The 18,548-nt window shown below is 44.2% G+C and overlaps 3 protein-coding genes across 3 annotated transcripts; 1 reads left to right on the top strand and 2 right to left on the bottom strand.

The window, feature by feature from the left end:
* Positions 1-547: 547 nt before the first annotated feature.
* BHQ10_003639 (uncharacterized protein) lies at positions 548-1,384 on the top strand (the record flags this gene model as incomplete). Its single annotated transcript, XM_040875917.1, has 1 exon — positions 548-1,384. One exon carries the CDS (start codon positions 548-550, stop codon positions 1,382-1,384), a length of 837 nt encoding a protein of 278 aa, XP_040732143.1.
* A 7,501-nt stretch (positions 1,385-8,885) lies between these two features.
* On the bottom strand, positions 8,886-11,885 carry BHQ10_003638 (uncharacterized protein; the record flags this gene model as incomplete). The annotated part of the gene is made up of 3 exons (XM_040875916.1): positions 8,886-9,191; positions 9,250-9,511; positions 11,782-11,885. The coding sequence occupies 3 exons, from the start codon at positions 11,883-11,885 to the stop codon at positions 8,886-8,888; spliced, it is 672 nt and encodes a 223-aa protein (XP_040732142.1).
* A 1,254-nt stretch (positions 11,886-13,139) lies between these two features.
* Positions 13,140-17,025, bottom strand: BHQ10_003637 (uncharacterized protein; the record flags this gene model as incomplete). The annotated part of the gene is made up of 5 exons (XM_040875915.1): positions 13,140-13,398; positions 13,464-13,548; positions 13,605-14,157; positions 16,145-16,428; positions 16,581-17,025. The coding sequence occupies 5 exons, from the start codon at positions 17,023-17,025 to the stop codon at positions 13,140-13,142; spliced, it is 1,626 nt and encodes a 541-aa protein (XP_040732141.1).
* Positions 17,026-18,548: the final 1,523 nt, after the last annotated feature.

Genomic DNA, 18,548 nt, shown 5'->3' with positions numbered 1-18,548 from the left:
CCATCAGATCCATACGATTTAGGAGAAATCATTTCTTTGTAATGATAGACAGTCTAGCCTTGATCTTCGTGTCACATTGATTAACCAATCTAGGGCCGCGGCATTTCGGTACTGTATTCCTTAGACATATGAATCCGAGTTTGAACGTAAGTATGGGGTTGGTCCTCGGTAGATTTGCAAGCATGCAACTGACGGATTTGCTTAGGTAGTCCTATTTGCAATCTAGGCAAACATCTTTTCAAATATGTGTCTGGTAAAACCTCGGGACATCTTGCCATCTTTTTTACTGTTGTATGTCCGATTTGTCGAAGTCTTAATTTCGAACCATCGCCTAAGGACATATTCATGTCCTGCTATATTTAAGTGCAGATTATTTTGATGAAGTAAAGACCCAGATGCTACCTAACGCTTCTCAACGTTGGTCTTTTCCAATATAATCAAAATCTCATTATCAGATCCAAAAGCAATAATTACTCGCAGTAGCTGGGAGATGTCTGACATTCTCAGTGAAAGGTTGTCACAGACGGCACAACCGTCGAAAGAATGCATGAACGAGAAATCTGTCCAAGCCCCCAGCATTGATGTCGACCAAGAACTGCTAGACGCAATGGAGAAACCTCAAGAGATATACAAAGTCATCCAGGAGGGACTCTTGCTTGCTGGAGGGGCAGCCGCAATCTTACTTCAAGTGGCAAATCCGGGCGTTGCAAAAGGGGTGAACGAGCATAGTTACTATGAAAAACATCCGTTAGACCGCCTCCGCACAACGATGATTTATGTCTACTGCATAGTATATGGAACCAGGCAAGAGAGGGAAGCGGTCATCACCATGGTGAACAAGGTTCATGCGCGAGTCAAGGGTCCAGATTATTCGGCAGATGATCCACACCTGCAGACATGGGTTGCCGCCACTCTATATGCTGTTGGAACAGACCTATACCAGCGTGTCTTTGGCTACTTTGACGAAACGATTGCTGAAAGAATCTACCGTGAATACGCGGTCCTTGCCGTGTCTCTGCGAGTTCCCCCTGAAATGTGGCCCAAGACAAGAAAGGATTTCTGGGCATACTGGAACAACGAATGCGAAACTCTTGAGGTCACCGATCATGCAAGAGACATTTCACAGGGTATCCTCTATAACAAGAATATACCATTTGGGCTTCGAGCTATCCTTCCACTTGCTCGTGTCATGACAGCTGAGATGCTTCCGCTCCGTATCCGCGAAGAATTCGGATTCAAGTCTACTAAGCTCAAGCGAGCAGTGTACAGGGTAACTTTGGGATTAACTAAAGTTACATATCCAGCCCTTCCTAAAGCGATTCGCACGTATCCTAAGCGATATTACATGAAAGATATGAGACGACATATCAACCAACATGGCTAGTCACTGTCGTACGGCATGGTTTTGATTGGATGACTAACACATTAATTATTTTGATTAGCCTCTACTACTTGTTGTATCTTACGCCTCTGTTTTCAATGAGAGATATGTACTGTCATTGATGTTTACGTATATGAAAACAGAAGTTGTTGGTACTAGCTTCAATCTTGCCAGAGCTCCACCACAACCTAATGTCTGAGCTTTTCTCGAAAGAATAGTGTGCCACAGACATAGTAAAACCCTGTTCCACCGTATCCTAGTCTTCTCAGAGCGTGTACAGTGTTAAGGTTTGAAGTATGCTCGCCCTATAATCCGCTAATTAAACAAATATGTAGGAATCAGCATGATTCAGGCTCTTCAATACAGCGTATTGGACTTTTAGTTCAATGGGCAGATTAGGGTCAGCATCTTGTTCGAAACGGGTTTAAATGCGGAGATTCCAAGCCGTACCGAGATGCCGAGGAGCCCTGTCAATAGAAAGCTCCACCCCCGCACACTGAGTTAGAGCTAGTCCACATCTCGACGGATTGTAAGATTTCTGGAGTCGGCTGCATGGTATGCGCTATGTAGTCTTGAACATATCAATAGCGGGGTAGTCAGACTAAGGTAGACGGGTCTAGATACTGTATAGGCCGTCATACGCCTCCTCCACTCGCTTTGGGACATGAGCATATTAATATATCAATGGGCGTCTTTTTGAACCGACTACATGTAGTAGGTCAGATGCCCTACAAGGTCATGAATTTGATTTAATGTCTTAGACTGCTCGGTTTGAAAGACCTAGGGTTAGGGGCTCTATCCGAACACAATCTATTTCCGAGTCCGCGAGTCAGGAAATTGTTGATTTCCACTCCTTCGTACCAGCACAATATCTTTCTATAGTCTCCGTACACATATCAAACATGACTCAGTACACAACAAATTCTTCCCAAGATTTATACATCTAAGGTACGGTCCTGTGAAGCCTGCACAGTAGAAAAGAAAGAAAGGAGCAAAATGTGACATTAAAGGAGAGAGCGAGACCGTGGCAGTGTCCATCAAGAGAGGGAATTTGTATTTACATTGTCTCTTCCTATGGATCTTAAGACTAAACGGGTGGATCATAGCATCTGATCGACGACGTAGTCGCGTTGCAGAATTCCAGTCTGCTGGTTTTAAGCCCAGCTGTCAGTCTCTAGATCTATGCGCAGCCAATGAATTTGAATATAGCCAACTTGAAGCCCCAATTCGATAGCCTAGATGATGACCGTTGAAATATGAGCGAAGATGGAGATCGCTAGTCAGTATTAGTACCGGCACTAGTGAGTCTAACCACGAACTGCCCAAATTTACTGACCATCGCCCCAGAATTTCCTCCCCAAACAAAACACGTCGTGAAAGCTGGAGCAAAAGCTGGAAAACCAAGCGCTAACTCATCAGGAAAATAGAAGACACGATAAATTACGCGCCAAATCTTTCGGACGTTTTCATTCACCATCCATCTGAATTAGAAGAGCGACAGGATGATCCAATATCGCCCGCGGGGCCGTACCATCATGAAGCAGGCGCGACGAGCCGCGGCGGCTTGCTACACATGCCACAAGAGAAAAGTTCGGTGCGATGCACTTATACATGGTCAACCATGCACCAATTGTCGTATAGATGGTCGCGATGACTGCAACCTAAGGGTTAAGGTATCCGAAAGGTGCGTTCAACAGTGAAGCGCTGCCGTCGAAGGATAATGTAATGGCCAACTCATTTTTTTTTTCCAAATCAGGGACAAGCCTAATAGGCTCAATGCCAATACCACAGCCGCAAGCAATCACCTCGAGCATAGCCACTCTTCTCACCGGGAGCCCGAACTCCATGGAGATGCATCCACAAGTACTCATAAGGTCGTTGTGCCAAAAGACAATGCGTACGGCAAAGCCTCGGACGGAAATGTCATATTTTCATCTTACCGGTTTTTAGATGGCAGTCGTCTGTCTTCCTTGCCCACAGAAGACGTTGAGTACTTGATCTCGAAGCGATGTCTATATCTCCCCCGAAAAGACGTTCTAGATGAATTTGTCAGACAATATTTTGCCATGGTGCATCCTTTTGTGCCGTTGCTTGATGAAGCAGAATTCTGGCGGATTTACAACGGGGCCGGAACGAAAAAGGTGTCGCTGTTTGTCTTTCAGGCGATATTATTTTCAGCATGCTCTGTATGTTCCGAATTTGAAAAAAGATTCCTTGCTACAATGAGAGCATACTAACAACAATCTGGTGGCTAGTTCGTCCCATTGAAGACACTGCAAAGGTGTGGGTTCAATGACAAACGTACAGCTCGCTCGGAACTACATAGGCGGGCAAAGGTACGTGAAGCACGTTCAATTACAAATGCTGCCCTTTACTTGCGCCGCAGTTCATTATTAGATTATAGCGGGAAATCTTACACTCTCTTCAGATTATTTTCGATCTCAAAGGGGAGGATCGGTATCTGTACCGAGCGCAAGGCTGTGTCCTACTTTCTCAACACACGTCAGCAGACGATCCTCACACGGGAAGTCTCTGGATAGCATGCGCGGTTCGTATTGCAATGACTCTAAACTCATATCCACTCGTTCCAGATATCGAAGGTGCGGATCAGCCGACAATCAAAAGGCTGTGGTGGTCAATTCTTCTTCGAGATCGAAGTTTGAGTTTAGGCCTGCGACGACACCCACAAGTCACGTCAATCGAGTTCATGAATAATGAAGACTGGCTATTAAATGAAGTGGATTTTCAAGATGAATTCAGGAACTCCCTAGTGTATCCAGAAATTGTCAAGCGTCAGCTATTTGCTGCGCTCCAGGAACAGTGTCGGTTGGCAGTATTATTAACAGATGCGTTATCGATTCTATTTACATCGCCTGGCCCTACCGCACAATCCTATGCGGTTGAACCTACTTATAAAACAATCCCGATCTTAGAATTGGTGAAGGAAAACCTACTAGTGTGGAAGAATCGAACGGTTCTTACGCCGAATTTCAGTTCCAAATGTGGCGCAAAAGAGCACGAAATTGTCGACCTGTTCGCGCACATAACCTACATGTATTATTAGTGAGCATTGATCTCATCGTCGTTGAGTTGACTATGCATTTGGCATGGGCTAAGGTGCAAGTGGCTAACAACAAACTAACGTGGATAGCACCGCACAGATATCTATTGCCCACCATGAGGCGATGGTTCTTGAGAACCAGCCTCAGCCACAACTTTCTCAAGGGGAATATAACAACCGGGTCATAAGTATAGGAAGTAATCTTCGCACCTCTATTGAAGGCCTAATGAAGGTTATCGAATATTTCTACACCAAACAAAGCTCGGTAATACTTCCGCTCAGTGTGTGAGTAATTCAAGCTGCCGGTTCTAAGAACAACGTCTAACCGCCCGGAACAGCCTGGCTTATGCTGGAATACCCCTGATTCTTTCGGCGATAGATCTCAAGCTATCTCCATCTTACTCTGAGATGCTTACTCGACGCAATCGCTTAGACGCCTTTGCCCATATCATCCAGCGGTCTCGAGATCTCTACGAAGTGACCGATGTTGTAGCTGCAGGGACCAATCAAATCTTACATTTGGCGTACGCAATAACTAAGAAATTATTTCTTTCCCGGAGGATGTAAGTGCTCGGATTGTTCATAGTCTGACGGTGCTTTTTCTGTTACATGTTTGTCAACCCTGAATCTTGTCTGTCTGATATGCCATTGCGTCTAATGATTGACCGTCCGTATCACTGATTCCCGAACTTAAACTAATACTTTTCGCAGTATGCCAGCATCGAAGCAAACGTTGAATTCAAAAGCTGTAGAGCTTCAACGACCCACAAGCTGGGACGAGGCCTACCTCCGCTACCCTCGTGCTTATTTGTACATCTCTGCTTCTGTGGAGTACAGCCTCTCACTCGGAAGAATACCTGCCGAGTCTGTGTTCCCGGAACAAGTTCGTCATGTTCCGTCACTAGTTTTTGGCTCGAAATTATCTCCTACAATTGATGTGCCTCTTAGGCTCTCTGATTCTTCGAACCCTTACCTAGGAACAGACTATAGTATCAATGACTCGACCTTGATATTTGGCTTGGAGCCAGTTGCCGGTGCAAATCGGAACATGAAGGCGTTGATGGATAAGGAACCAGATCCTCCCCTTTTCGGGGGTATTCATCAAGTGGATAAAAGTGGTTCGTCACAGCACGCCGAGTCCTGTGATAGTGACTCTACTCGAGAGAGTATAGAAAGCAACATCCAGCCTAGGAGAACGCAGGAAGAAATTCCTCAGGTGATCAATCTAGACTATTTTGATATTGACCCAAGCTATCAAGGTATTTGAAAATCCTACTTCCCTTTTCCTTTTGCGAGACTGGTTTGAATGCCTGTTCAATCACCACAAGCATATCTGAAACCACACTAACAATCTTCAGAGCCGATTGGCACAAATTACACAGCTGTATCAGCACTAGCAAATCCAATTTTTGACGGGGGTATCTATTCTCCGACAACTTCTGGGGACATCGACTGTAACACGACGTCTTACGATTCTTTATTCCAACTATTACAAGAGGATATGACTTACCGATCCACTTCAATTGACGTTTGAGAATGGTGTCGAGTCAAAGGGCTTTTTGTCAAACCTTGGTCGAAGCATGTTACACGTTGATGATTCAACGAATTGGCTGTATTAATAATAGGCATCGAAGTTATACGTCGGAGATAACACATTGTAGAACTGCGGCCAACATGGTTGTTTTTATTGACAAATTCGGCCGCTCTAATAGCTAATGAAAAGAACACTTGTACTATAGGTTCATGGATTCTGACTTATCCTACATACGACATAGCTCACATTTGATTATGGAATTCTCCTAGCTGCTTGTCTCTACTTAATGGATATTTCGCTTTCAGTTGATAGAAAAATCGAGAAGGGTCTTGAGACCATCACCACCAATACATATACTTCAATGAGCACCAAAGTGCAACCCACACTTCAAGATGTCTTGATTAATAGTGAGCAATGGCCGTAAGACCTGAGAGTAAGCATTAAAGACACATTTGTATGTACATACATGTCTATTGGTGGTCTTTCGATTTTGCTGAATTTACGTCTTCATTGAATCAAGAGAACAAGACTGCCAGAGTGGCTGCCTTACTCCAGAGACGATTCATGGCAGTTGGTGTGCTACTACATATTGTAGTTGCTTGGATGTAGTATCCGTATCATTATAATTAGTTACGACGAGTATTGAAATGGCTAGCTATCATCGCTAATCGGTGTGGCGACGGAGGTCTTTAAGCCAAATGCTTCATCCCGGCAAGCAGATCGGATCAAGCCCATGAAAATGGGCTCTGGGCTCTTGAGCCAAGCTCAAAGAACCGGATTTAATCACTTCTGTTTCTCTGCACTATTATTAGTCAATTTTAAGGAAGAAGATTGATATTTGTTTTCTCTCATTCTTCTATATCTATCCAATCCTTCCTTAATTCGTTTTTGTTTTGTTCGGTATGCGATCAACCTACTCGTGAAAGAACTCGAACGAACTTGACAAATGGTGAAACTGTAATACGTATCAAGTTATAAAAGCGTGACCCAACAACCCAAATTATGGTCTGTAATTTGTTTCATTATGGTAAATATTTTCAATTGTGTCAGAGGCTTGTCTGACCAATGATTATCATAGATTACGTTTCTGGTGCACATTATACTCAATTCAGACTTTCCACGACAACTTCGATACTTAAAATTCGTCTTCGATTTTGATTGCTGCATAGATGGCGCAGTTTCTTAAACAAGTAACAGTTGGAATTTTCGGAGCCGGAGTAGGCAGCTTGATATTGCTGGAATTCCTTGAAATATTTTATGTATCATGAGAAGCACGAAGCGGTATTGATGAAGAAAATGGGGCTTGATGCCAAATGGCCTAGGGATACTATATCAGCTCGGGCTGTTTGGAGGGTTCCATTACTACAATGCACCTCATCATTCGTGGAAATATCGAGATGCAGATAGGACTGTCTATTAAACATTCACAGCTACGAAAGCATTGAAAAAAGAGTAAGATTGTAGACAGAGTTCTACGGATTTGGGCGTCAGCTGTCCTGAACTGACAGTGCAACACAACAGATTGGGCTATGAAATAACCTTTCTGGAGCTACTTGATATAATCTACCAAAGGATAAGACAATACCAGAATAGAGTTTTCCATAACGGTCTCTGATGTATCAACGTTCGATACATTTGACACAATCACTGCCACAGACGGAAGTAGAGCCAAGTGTGATTATGTCGCAGGGGCTGATGGGGGCGAAGTGTCGTACGGAAATGCAATTGCTTGAGAAACACTCGATTATCAGACACCTTCAACATATATGTGTTGTCGACTTCACTACTTCAGGTAATGGGAAGGCAAAGGCCGACAAGGGTAACTCATAGATCGAGAGTCACACTACCCCAGCGTCTTCGGAATATCGTGCGCACTTCCGGAAATAGCCCCCGGTTGTGCTATCACAATCTACAGGGAGAATTTATCAATACTTGTGTTCAGTATTTCTGAAGGAAAGCTTGTTTGGTTCTTCATTGACCTGGAATATCCTATCACTTTAGCACAAGGAAAACACGCTACACTAAGAAGGATCTGGAAGTATCAATTATTACTATCACATCTGAAGTAGACTTTGCGGAAATCTTAAGCAACAAAAAAGTAGCAGTAATGGACGCATTGGAAGAAACAGTAGCAAATATTTGGTATGCTGGGCAGATTTCTTTTGCTAGGTGATGCTGCTCATAAGAATTTTCAAAAGACTGCAAGATGGTTAACTGTACATTCTATTATTGACTGCTACATGCTGCCGCATTATGCTATGGGAGCCACCCAGGTAATGGAGTCTTCTGCTTGCTTTATCAATCAGTTTATCGAATTTCGGAACAAGCTGGAACAAAAGCCATATTCTGAACTCTGAATAATACAAGCAGATGTGGACAGGGGCGTTGAAATGGTATGCAAGAAAACGATAGATAGCAACCATGCCAGTACTCAATTCAGCCATTATGGAATGCCAAAGCCTGTTGAAGGTAGGCCCCACCAGCAAAACTCATCTAGGTAATCTGGCCAAGATGACGGACGAGGATTTCTTTTAGGTCCTAAACTCCTGGGTCTCAATTTGGCTGAGAAGCTGGAGAACTGGCCCTGGGACAGTGATAGTGTCAAGTACTATATTTGACAAGCGCAAACGATGAGCCAAGACACATCAATAGCTTTACTATAAGTTACATGATGGTGATTTACGGATAGACCGCATGTTGAGCTCGATTTACGCTTTAAGGAACGATTAGCGACTATCTGAAAGTTACCGCAGGTGCAGTAGGCCATTTTCAATGTGGAGGAATTGAAGATCGAATCACTTTTAAACAAGGAGGTTCCAAAAAAACTAGACCTTCGGAAATTGGATTATATTTGGGATTAAACACCCCCTTCAAGCCTGTTATTGCCAGTAAATTCTTGAAAAATAGCTTTAAGAGCATTCCGATATGTAGATGAAGTACCACCGATGGGCATCAACACTGTCGCCGCTCGTTCCATCGTTCCCACTGGTTGAATCTACGCCCTGTATTTCGACTACGTCTGAGTCCGTCACAGTCACGTTGTCATCACTAGTAATCCAGTATTCAGGACTGAAGTGGTCGTAACCTAGTAGCTCCGGGGGTAGCTTGGGAACGATATCATCAGAGTGCGTGACACGGTAGTTGGTTCCCAACGTTTCACTTGTAATAAAGTCGGCTAGGGCTAAATTTCCAATACGAGGTTGGCCGTAATTATACTAAGAATAGTCAAAATTAGGATTAGACGGATAGAACAGCACGGGAGGAGAAACCAACCAGCTGAACAGTATATCCTGAGGCACGGAACACGGTCGCTGCAACTGCGGCAAGAGCACCTCCAAGACTGTGACCGGTAGCAACCAGAGTATAATCTGGAAAAGCGCTAAGAGCAGATTCGATTTGCGATGTCACATCGATAGCTACGGTTTCCCATGTATTCCAGAAGCCCTCGTGGACCTTGCAACCTGAGCAGATGCTACTAGCATCAATAAGAGGAATGTCTAGGTTAGCAATCCAATTCTCAAAGTCACTGCTTCCCCTGAAAGACAGTATTATGTATTTGTTCGATTCATCAACGGCGATATAACCCGTCGCATCACCGAAGCTGCTTGAGCTAGATTCCTCGGCTCCCTGTTAGCGTTGCTTATCTGAATATCTACAAGGTCCATAGCTAACCTGTCAAAGCTATATAGAATTGTAGTATCAGAAGCTTCTACTGTCGGACAATTGCCCACATCACAGGCCAAAGCAGTTCCGGTGGTGTTGAGATTAGCTGAGCAGTAAGCTGCAGCACTGTATTGTGCGAAAAGATCTAGACTGTCCAAAAGGGAGGTAGTGATTGCTAGTGGGTAATAGTGTGTTAGCTACGACTTATTTCCCATCGGCCGATAGCTACAAACAATACAAAATAGAAACATGTACATCAGAGACTTACTTCGACGATGGATGAGTTTAGGTGCTGCTGCCACAGGCCACGCCAGAATGGCCCATGCAAAAAGTCCAGCCTGTAGCTTCATGGTGCATTTAATTCTGGAAATAATACACTCTCTGTAGCCGGGAAAAGATCCTGAATGTTTTCAGAAATTTATACTGCCTGCCAAACATGCAGGGCGGCACGCAATTTATGAGACTGACACACAACACCTTAATAACCCATGGTCAGCTTCTCGTGTTCATTCACGTTCTGGCACATGCACCTAGGGCAACTTATCAAGAAAACTACATATTATTAGCAGTTCTAAAATCAACACAACAATTCGGCATTTGAATAAGAAACCCCGTAAAACTATTTGCTTGGTATTGGTCAAGGCCTTCATCTGTACTGTATTCGACTTAGAAATAGGTACTGCATGAATGCAACGATGGTGGAGACTAAAGACTCCACGTGAATTGGCCCTAGATACGCAGGTTCAATCACAAGTTTCTTACGCACCTTACTTAACTTGATTTGCTCTACTTTGCTTTTTCCCCTCTTTCCAGCGCTAGTTGATCGGCGCAGGCGGAAGCCTCCAAGTCCTTGATTTCTGGTATAGGAACGGTAAATTATCGGCTATCTAGTCAATATACTAGATATGTCCATGGAGTATCAAGGTTACAGCACAGAGATGATACGTGGACTCCGTCGGAGACTTCTGATTTGGGACGAAAACCGGGGATTATTGTCTAGGTGACTATGATGGCGTTCCCCCATCCGGAGCGATGTGTATCCTGCAGGATATGCAAACGGCATGCAACAAGTTAAGGTATCGCACGATTTGGCAATCCGAGTTTTGCATTGTTATCGCCAGCTATGGCGTTATCACATCTACTTATCCAGAAGTGGCAGATTTTCCTCTGTATTACACATGTTTGTTTCGTAGTCCTTCGTCAGTGAACCTACATACTCTACCACCTTTAGATCGGAGCGATCAACGTAATGATAATGACTACCTAGCGAAGGGATGAATCGTACATTTTAGCTGTTTGACAGCACAGTCGGACATACTACATACTATGCTGTGATTATGCATTGAAGAAATATTTGTGGGGGCTACTCTAGTCTCAACTAGTAGGAACAGTAAGTAACGGGACAAATACTGCTTTGATACTAATGAAGACTTAAATTGCAGTAGTCACAACGCACCACTTTAGTCATCGTGAACCTTAGGCTTTGAACTTCGCGGTCTGCGTCGAGGAACCCTCTGCATGCTCATTGTTTATGACCCGATCGTCCTGCATTCCAATGTTACATGCTTAGAGGGGCTATATCCGTGCACAGAGAAATCTGTGTGGGTGGTCCTGGTTGTTAATCGCTTAGATTGTGTCAAATTCGAATCTTGCCAACACGATTATGTCGCTCAGCGTTTCCATACCCATGTAACCAGTGCTATCGAATATCCCATTATATTAGTGTCTCGACAGGCTCCTAATATGAGGAAAGTTGAGAATTGAACAGTCGACGTGAAATCGGCATCTCGCATACTTAGAGACGGCATGTGACTCGAAAGTATTTCAAGAGTCGAGAAAGGGATAAGATCAAAGCCTCGTAAGCTGGATGTTTGGAGAGTGATTTTCCGCAAATCAAAGACGCCCACTTTTAGTGTTTCGGCGAACGATTTCCATCTTTGGAGGATTGACATTAACATGGTCGAATATAGATCTCTGCCAAATCTGACTTTTGACGCATTTTTCCATTGGAATTTAAAACTGAATAGTAGCAAAGAAAACCAGAGACTCAAACGAAGTGCTGGTAAGCCTAAGTAAATGGAACGTGAATGCTCGCCGTCTGGAATAATGCGACCAATAGCGCTTGGGGGCGTTGCTACATACGCAAAGCTAGCGGCGTCGAGGATAAAGCCGTCCCAATCGTAGGCATATGCGTCTGGGTCATGCTGAGTGATGACTTCGATGTCGCCGTTCTGCAAACCTTCCATTGTAATTGGGATTCGGTCAAGTGTGTTGCGTGCGGTATTGGTAAAGTATACATTTCCAAAAAAGACCGACCTTTAACCCGTTAGCACCGATAGGAACTGTGGCTAGATGGTGGTGCTAGCGCTTCATCCTAGATCGCAATTTCAAATCCTCCAGTGGTTGTGTTTACGTGAAAGACGAACAGCCTTTGGATATTTTGGATGTGAATCTGTGCCATCTAACATGATGGCATTGGGATGGGTTGCAGCAACTGATATGATGGGCCACATCGCATCCGTGCTGTAATCCACGATGTATACAGTTTCGTTAGTATAGCTGTAAATGTCCCGAATTCCTCTAATAATTGCGAACTTGTCATATCCAACACTGCCAATTCCGCACAGGGCAGTAGCGCCAGGCAATTGATCAATTATCTTTGCTTGAGGGTCGGATGCAGAAGGATCTTTTTCGAAGATGCTGGCATTGTCGAATGTGCTCAGCAACAGGTCCCCATACGGCCATAAAGATTCTTCTTGTTGCCGAAGCTGAATTCGAGGAAGCCAGTATCATGATGGCAATGCCGAGCTGCAGGGATCGCATGATGAAGGGAAGCTCAGATTAATCCGAGGCCTGGTGGTTTCTACCAAATAGTAAATTCGTGCACGAATGTGGATACTTTATGTTTTTCATCCCGCACGATGGGTAAATGAGACTGTATTAGGCGGCCAGAATCACGCGGATGTTGGTCAACAAGATATGCCAGGTTTAATTTGTGCCCTGGACTCAACTAAATAGGTAAATGAAACATTGCCGACGACTAATAATTGGGCACAAAAATGATCAATGATTGCATCACAGCGTCATATACGGTTCTCGCCGGCTGGAAAGAGTCATAGCTTACTCGAAATTTACAGCACACTTAGATCTAGAAGTATTGCAACTGAAGCTGCATTGTTTGGCATGGGCAAGTCATATCGGCGGGTGTGCGGGCCGAGGACACATATCCGGAAGTAGGTATTTCATATGTCCAAAGCAGCTATACACGAAGAATATATAGACTTGTCAGATAAAAGAATGGATAATTTCTCAACAAAAACATTCAATATTGAGGATTTAGAGCTTTGTGTGGAATAAGGCATCTTGAATCGCAATTTATTCTCCTACTGAAATGGGGTGATTCAAATGTTTCATTGCTTATCAGGCAGGGCTCGGTTGAAGTAAGTACACCTTATGTTTCCATTTGTTAAGAGACCGAACGTCTTTCTCCGGGCGTGAAATTAGGTAGAGCAGGTTGCAACACTGGGGACGTTGGTGCAGGATCCGTAATCCTTGCCCCCAGTAACAACTACGTCCTCCCATGTCCAGCTGGAGCAGGCGCCACTACCACACGTAATGACAAAATTGTATCCATCGGATTCGACCGCGCCGCTTCCAGAGACATTCTCAATGGTCAAGTCTGTGATAGGAATTCCAGAGCTAGCGGTGCCCCCGTCCAAGTCACCGCCGTCGTAGTTCTGCTCAATAATAATTCCATAACTGCAAGACACGAGTTAGTGCTTCTATGTTCCTATTTCGAGGTTTGGAAATGATGCTAAACATACCCTGAGATCTCCGAAAGAATGATCTGGCTATAGGTGACACCAGTAATGGTGCCAGTATCACCTTCGGTTGCTTTGATACGGATACCTTGACAAACCAGTTAGACAGAAATTGATTAGAATCAGGCAATGTTTTTCTCTTACCATTGACAGAGCTCTTTACTTCACTATTTTCGAATTTGACAGTGTCGACAGTATTATCGCTTCGGCCACCTACACTGCCAATAGACAGCCCATGGCCACCAGAGCAAACACCCCCACTGAATGTAATATCTGTTCCAGAATTGACTGCGACACAATCATCTTGGTTGTATACGTTGGCACCAGTGATAACCACGCTAGTACTAGAGCCAATATCAAACCCATCAGTATTATGACCACCCTCAGTATCACCAGCGCTGTTATTGATGGTCATATCCGTGATGGTCAAGCCATCGCAGCCATTGATGCTAACTGCCTGGACTGGTGTATTCTCAATATAGAGATTGGTAATTGTCGAATCGGTAAGATCATGGGCGTAAAAGAACTTGGGCTTCGTTTTGCCTCCGTTGCTGCCCTCTCCATCCCACCATCGTGCTCCGTCGGGGTTCAAGTAAGCACCTGAAGCACCCTCCACGGTGATCCCGGTACCTGAAATCTGCAACAGGGGCCCATCCCATTCCTCATAGCCCCAGGTTGTTTCACCCTCAAAGATGACCTAAAAGTCAAAAATTTAGCTTGAACCTCTGAATTTGTCAAGATCCGAGTTCTTACGGTTGTATCGTCCGGCAAATCACTGAGGTCCAGGGTCTTTCCAGAGGGAACCGCAACATTCGATAAGATGATAGTCGAACAAGATTTCTGTGAGGCACTAGCTGAAGATGCGCCACTTGAGCCAGAGAAGGTACAGCTAGTTGCTCTTCTGTCTAACAAATTTGGAGCAGGTGTGATGGCAGGCTCAGCGACCGGCTTTGCAACGGCGMAAGCCGTAAGTGCTGCGAGCACCATAGAACCAAAAATAAGTCTCGTCATTGCGATTACGTATCAGATTGGTACTCATATACCTCGTGTAGATGATATCTGCTTCTCAATATCGTCATTGAAAGGCTGGGCGAAACGAAGATTTTTATATTCATCATTATACATGTCGTCAATTGAATCATCTCTCATCGCCTCTGATATGGCAAATAAAGCTTCACAATATCCTCCAATGATTTGGTAATGCTGCCTTGAATGAGAATCTATTGGTGGCAAATATACCCCGCAAGTATGAGTCTAAATTTATTAGAATCATTGACGAAGCTGCAAAAGGACTTATTCAAATAAGTATAATACGTTTTATGGGTCAAGCTTTTAACGCCACCGGTAGATCCGGGGGGGAAAGAAATTCGGTAAGATGTAAAGTCCCGATAGCAAATACACACGAATACAAAGAATTAGGCTTCGAACTAGTCCACAAGTGCCGGTAGTCCTTGCGCAGGCCAAAAGTAAGACGCTAGTCTGCGAACATGGCGGTCCTTCATCTCCGTTCGATTTTCCACCACTCGGGTTGTATCAGAAGGATGAAACAAATTATGTACGGCTCTTCGCCGAGAAAAAGATTTTGTCTTATCGACTCTGCGTAGCTTGTTTTCAATTAAAAACCTGAGATACGCGTAAAAACGATATTCCGCAGTTTGTAGAACATATGCACACCTTTCAGTCCAATTTCATGGGTCTGGAGCGTTTAAGTCCATGGAATAAACGGGCAAGAGTCTTGTTGTTATGATAAACGATGGGAAACCAAGGATTAGAATGCTTTTCACAATTTATCCAGCTTGATCTAGCATATTACACAGGAAAGAGTAAAACATATAGCCTATATTGCCCTAGTCGTCATCTAATTGAAACGGCCATGGGATTCTGCCTTCCAAGTTTTAAGCGGCCACCTGTTTTTAAGCATTCAGGTCATTCAAACTAACAAACCTAGCGTTGCGGAGTAAATCGTACTGTGATCAATTAATGGTCACATTCTATTCTTCAACATTTTCCACCAGTTGGCTCCCTTGGAGAGCAATAAAATCTGCACCTGCTTAAGAGATGATACCTCGTGAAAACCCGTGCTAGAATCGCTATGTCTACTTGTTCTACTCTTGGTATAGGTTTACGTTTCAATGTCTAATAGCTTCTAGATTACAGCAAGAAAAGAGTAAATTTCGAAACTCAAAGTATGCGCATTATTTTAATACCACTTTTACTTCTCTATAATGCCTGTAATTGCTCAGTGTAGTCTTGGATATCTATCTCTGATCTCCTGTCCAGTATCGCCGAAGAAATACATTTTTAACTGGTTATCACAACAGGCCAAGAAATCTAAATGCATACCTCTCAGGATAAATATATTATGAATTCTAAAGTCAGTGGTTTCTGACTTGTACGCATTCATCAATAGGTATAGTGCTCCCATTCATAAAAGGTTGGTGCCTTTTGGGAGCTTCGAGAGTCTTCGGAGTCATGCTTCAACCGTATCTTCTCCATTGGGTTGGCACTCCTTCAGTTTTTTGGGGTGGCTCTGGTCCGGGCAAAATCTCTCTGAGGAGTTCATTAACCCCCATACCCATTTCAGCACAATCTTTCCAGTGTTGTGGGTAACCGAGACTGACCTCCTCAAACCGACAGCCATTTTTCCAATCTGTTCTTCGAATATGAAGATGGCCACTAATTACCACCTTCGCATTGAATTTTTGATGCCAGTCGGCTGTCAATTTTGTACCACACCAAATGGAGAACCTTGGTATGAACTTCAAGGTTACGAGATCTTCCCGGAGAGGCCAATGATTGGCAATGATCATCGGGGTTTCTGGATACCGCGCTTTTGCAGCTCCTAGCTTGGCTTCAAATCTCTGAACAAGGCTCTTGCACCAATCTTGGCGACTAAGATATGGGTCTGGGTGAAGTAGAAACTCATCCGTTGCCTCAATGTTCATTTCCCTAGCCCATGGCACTGCGCCTACATAGATGTCAGTCTACAGGCTGTCAAAAGAACATGGTGCCCATATTAGCACCAAAATAAAATTTTGAGTTAAAGAGGCTGTTGAATACTGCCTGAAAGCGACCTGCTTTATTGCGCGACCGAAGGAATCCATAGGAATATTAACACACCTTCTAAAGTCACATCGTCCGGTCTGAAAGAGTAGTCGTACAGGGTGAAAATTGGCGCAATCACCGCCGGGCCTCCCTGTCCCTCCCATAGGACAAAATCATCTTCTGGTGTGAGAACACCATACGATCGCGCTATCTCGACACATTGCTGATACTTGTTCTCCCCCCGTACACCGGCGCTTGATCCGGTCGTGAACGTGTATAGCTCATGGTTTCCAGGACACCACCATACTGCGGCAAAGCATTTAGCAGCTGTCGAAAATGCTAGTTGGAGATGCTCGACGGTCTCCCCGACATCTCCGCATAATATGAGGCCATCTCGGGGATGCGGGGCCAATTCAGCCCAGGCGGCTTTGTTGACAGCGAAGGCTACGTGAATGTCGGCAATCGCGTAGAGCGTACCAGTGGGACTTCTATACGTCGGAAGACGTGGGTGATCAGACATGACAAATTCTTGATTGGATAGATATAGGCAGGTGAGCTCTCTGGAATTTACTTGGTTGAATAAATCGTGTATAATACCGATGATGTTGTTGGTTTCACGCGGTTTTTCCGATAAGGATGCGATGCCCAATGATGGATGATATGACAATCACACTCTGATTAATAATAAAAGAGCCTAAAATTGTCGGTCCACATTACATAATATCAACATTGGCATTTTCAACAATGGACATGAGGTAGTACAAGAAAGATGAAAACGTAACAGGACTGGCATTCCGCGCTTGCATACAGCATATCCTTGGTTTCGATCGATTTACACTTGGCCGGAGCATTTTAAAAACAACCGTAGACAATTCTGTCAAAGCGCTGTTTCCATTTTCCAGAATTCTAGCTAATGTACATCGGAACGAATCTTGGATCTAGAAAACGCAAGCATATGCATAATTCTAACGAATACTCATCTTGAAGTCTGTGGACCGAGGCAAATTATTCGCGTCATCGCAGTTTCGCATTTCAATCCGAAACAGAAGCTTATCGGTTTGACCTCATCCATAGCCAGGACCCAGAAGCTACCAACGCGGCACTCATTAGAACTAATCTCAGTATGGCCTTTGTCGCGTACGGTATCAATGTCTCCCTTAGAACTTTCTGTTGCTCGTCTCGCGTATTTCTATGCGGAAAAGATCTGTTTGGACTGGGCTTCTCAAGGAACTCACATAGCGGTTCCCAGCCATCATGCACCGACCATATCAGCGTTCTTTCTGTTGGCGCAACCTTGGCCAAATGTGCATAGTGGTCCTCGTATATCGCTAACGAATTTTTGACAATGCTTCCGTTCCACAAACCATCAAAGTCCATGCGATTTACGTGTTGATCCAACCAAAACAATTGCAGTGAAAAAAGAACCAATATCCTCTTGAAAATACCAATAAACAATTCGTTTCTCTGCACTACTGATGCAATGCTGTCCTGCCATGCATTGATATCCGGTCTGTGTTTGATGATGATCTTCGCGTCGGAATAGGCTTAAACCAATTCATCGGCGAAACAGATACTCGGTGTGTCTGAGACAGCTTGAACATGGCCTAGTACTCGGTCAAAATCCTCCGCTAAAAGTGGCAGATCGCGACCGGATTTTATTAGGTCGCACCAGACCACACCAAATCCCTGGGTTTCGGGCGGGCTCAAAGCCGTGGTATGTCCATAACCCAGTTCCTCCAGTGCAGCCTTGATTGATTCTGTGCCCGTACGTGGCATGCCTAAGCATAGAACAGCCATCGGCTTCTCCTTGGGTCGAGAGCGGCTAGGTCGCTCGAGCGGCCATAGGCATTGGTATAATTGCAATTCAGTCATAGCTCTGTTGACAGGCCCTTTGGGTACTTTACTATTGAATATTTCCGATTGAAAAAAGGTGCAATTTTTCCAGGTGCTCTTCAAATCATTTAGCGAATTGAGAACATGAAAATTTGCGGGAATTCTATGGCAATGTTAATCTTGGGATACGCAATTCAGGGGGATTTTTGA

The sequence above is a fragment of the Talaromyces amestolkiae genome, assembly GCF_001896365.1.
Source record: "Talaromyces amestolkiae strain CIB chromosome Unknown scaffold6.1, whole genome shotgun sequence".
NCBI classification, from domain to species: domain Eukaryota; kingdom Fungi; phylum Ascomycota; class Eurotiomycetes; order Eurotiales; family Trichocomaceae; genus Talaromyces; species Talaromyces amestolkiae.
This window is presented reverse-complemented; position numbering and strand designations above follow the sequence as displayed.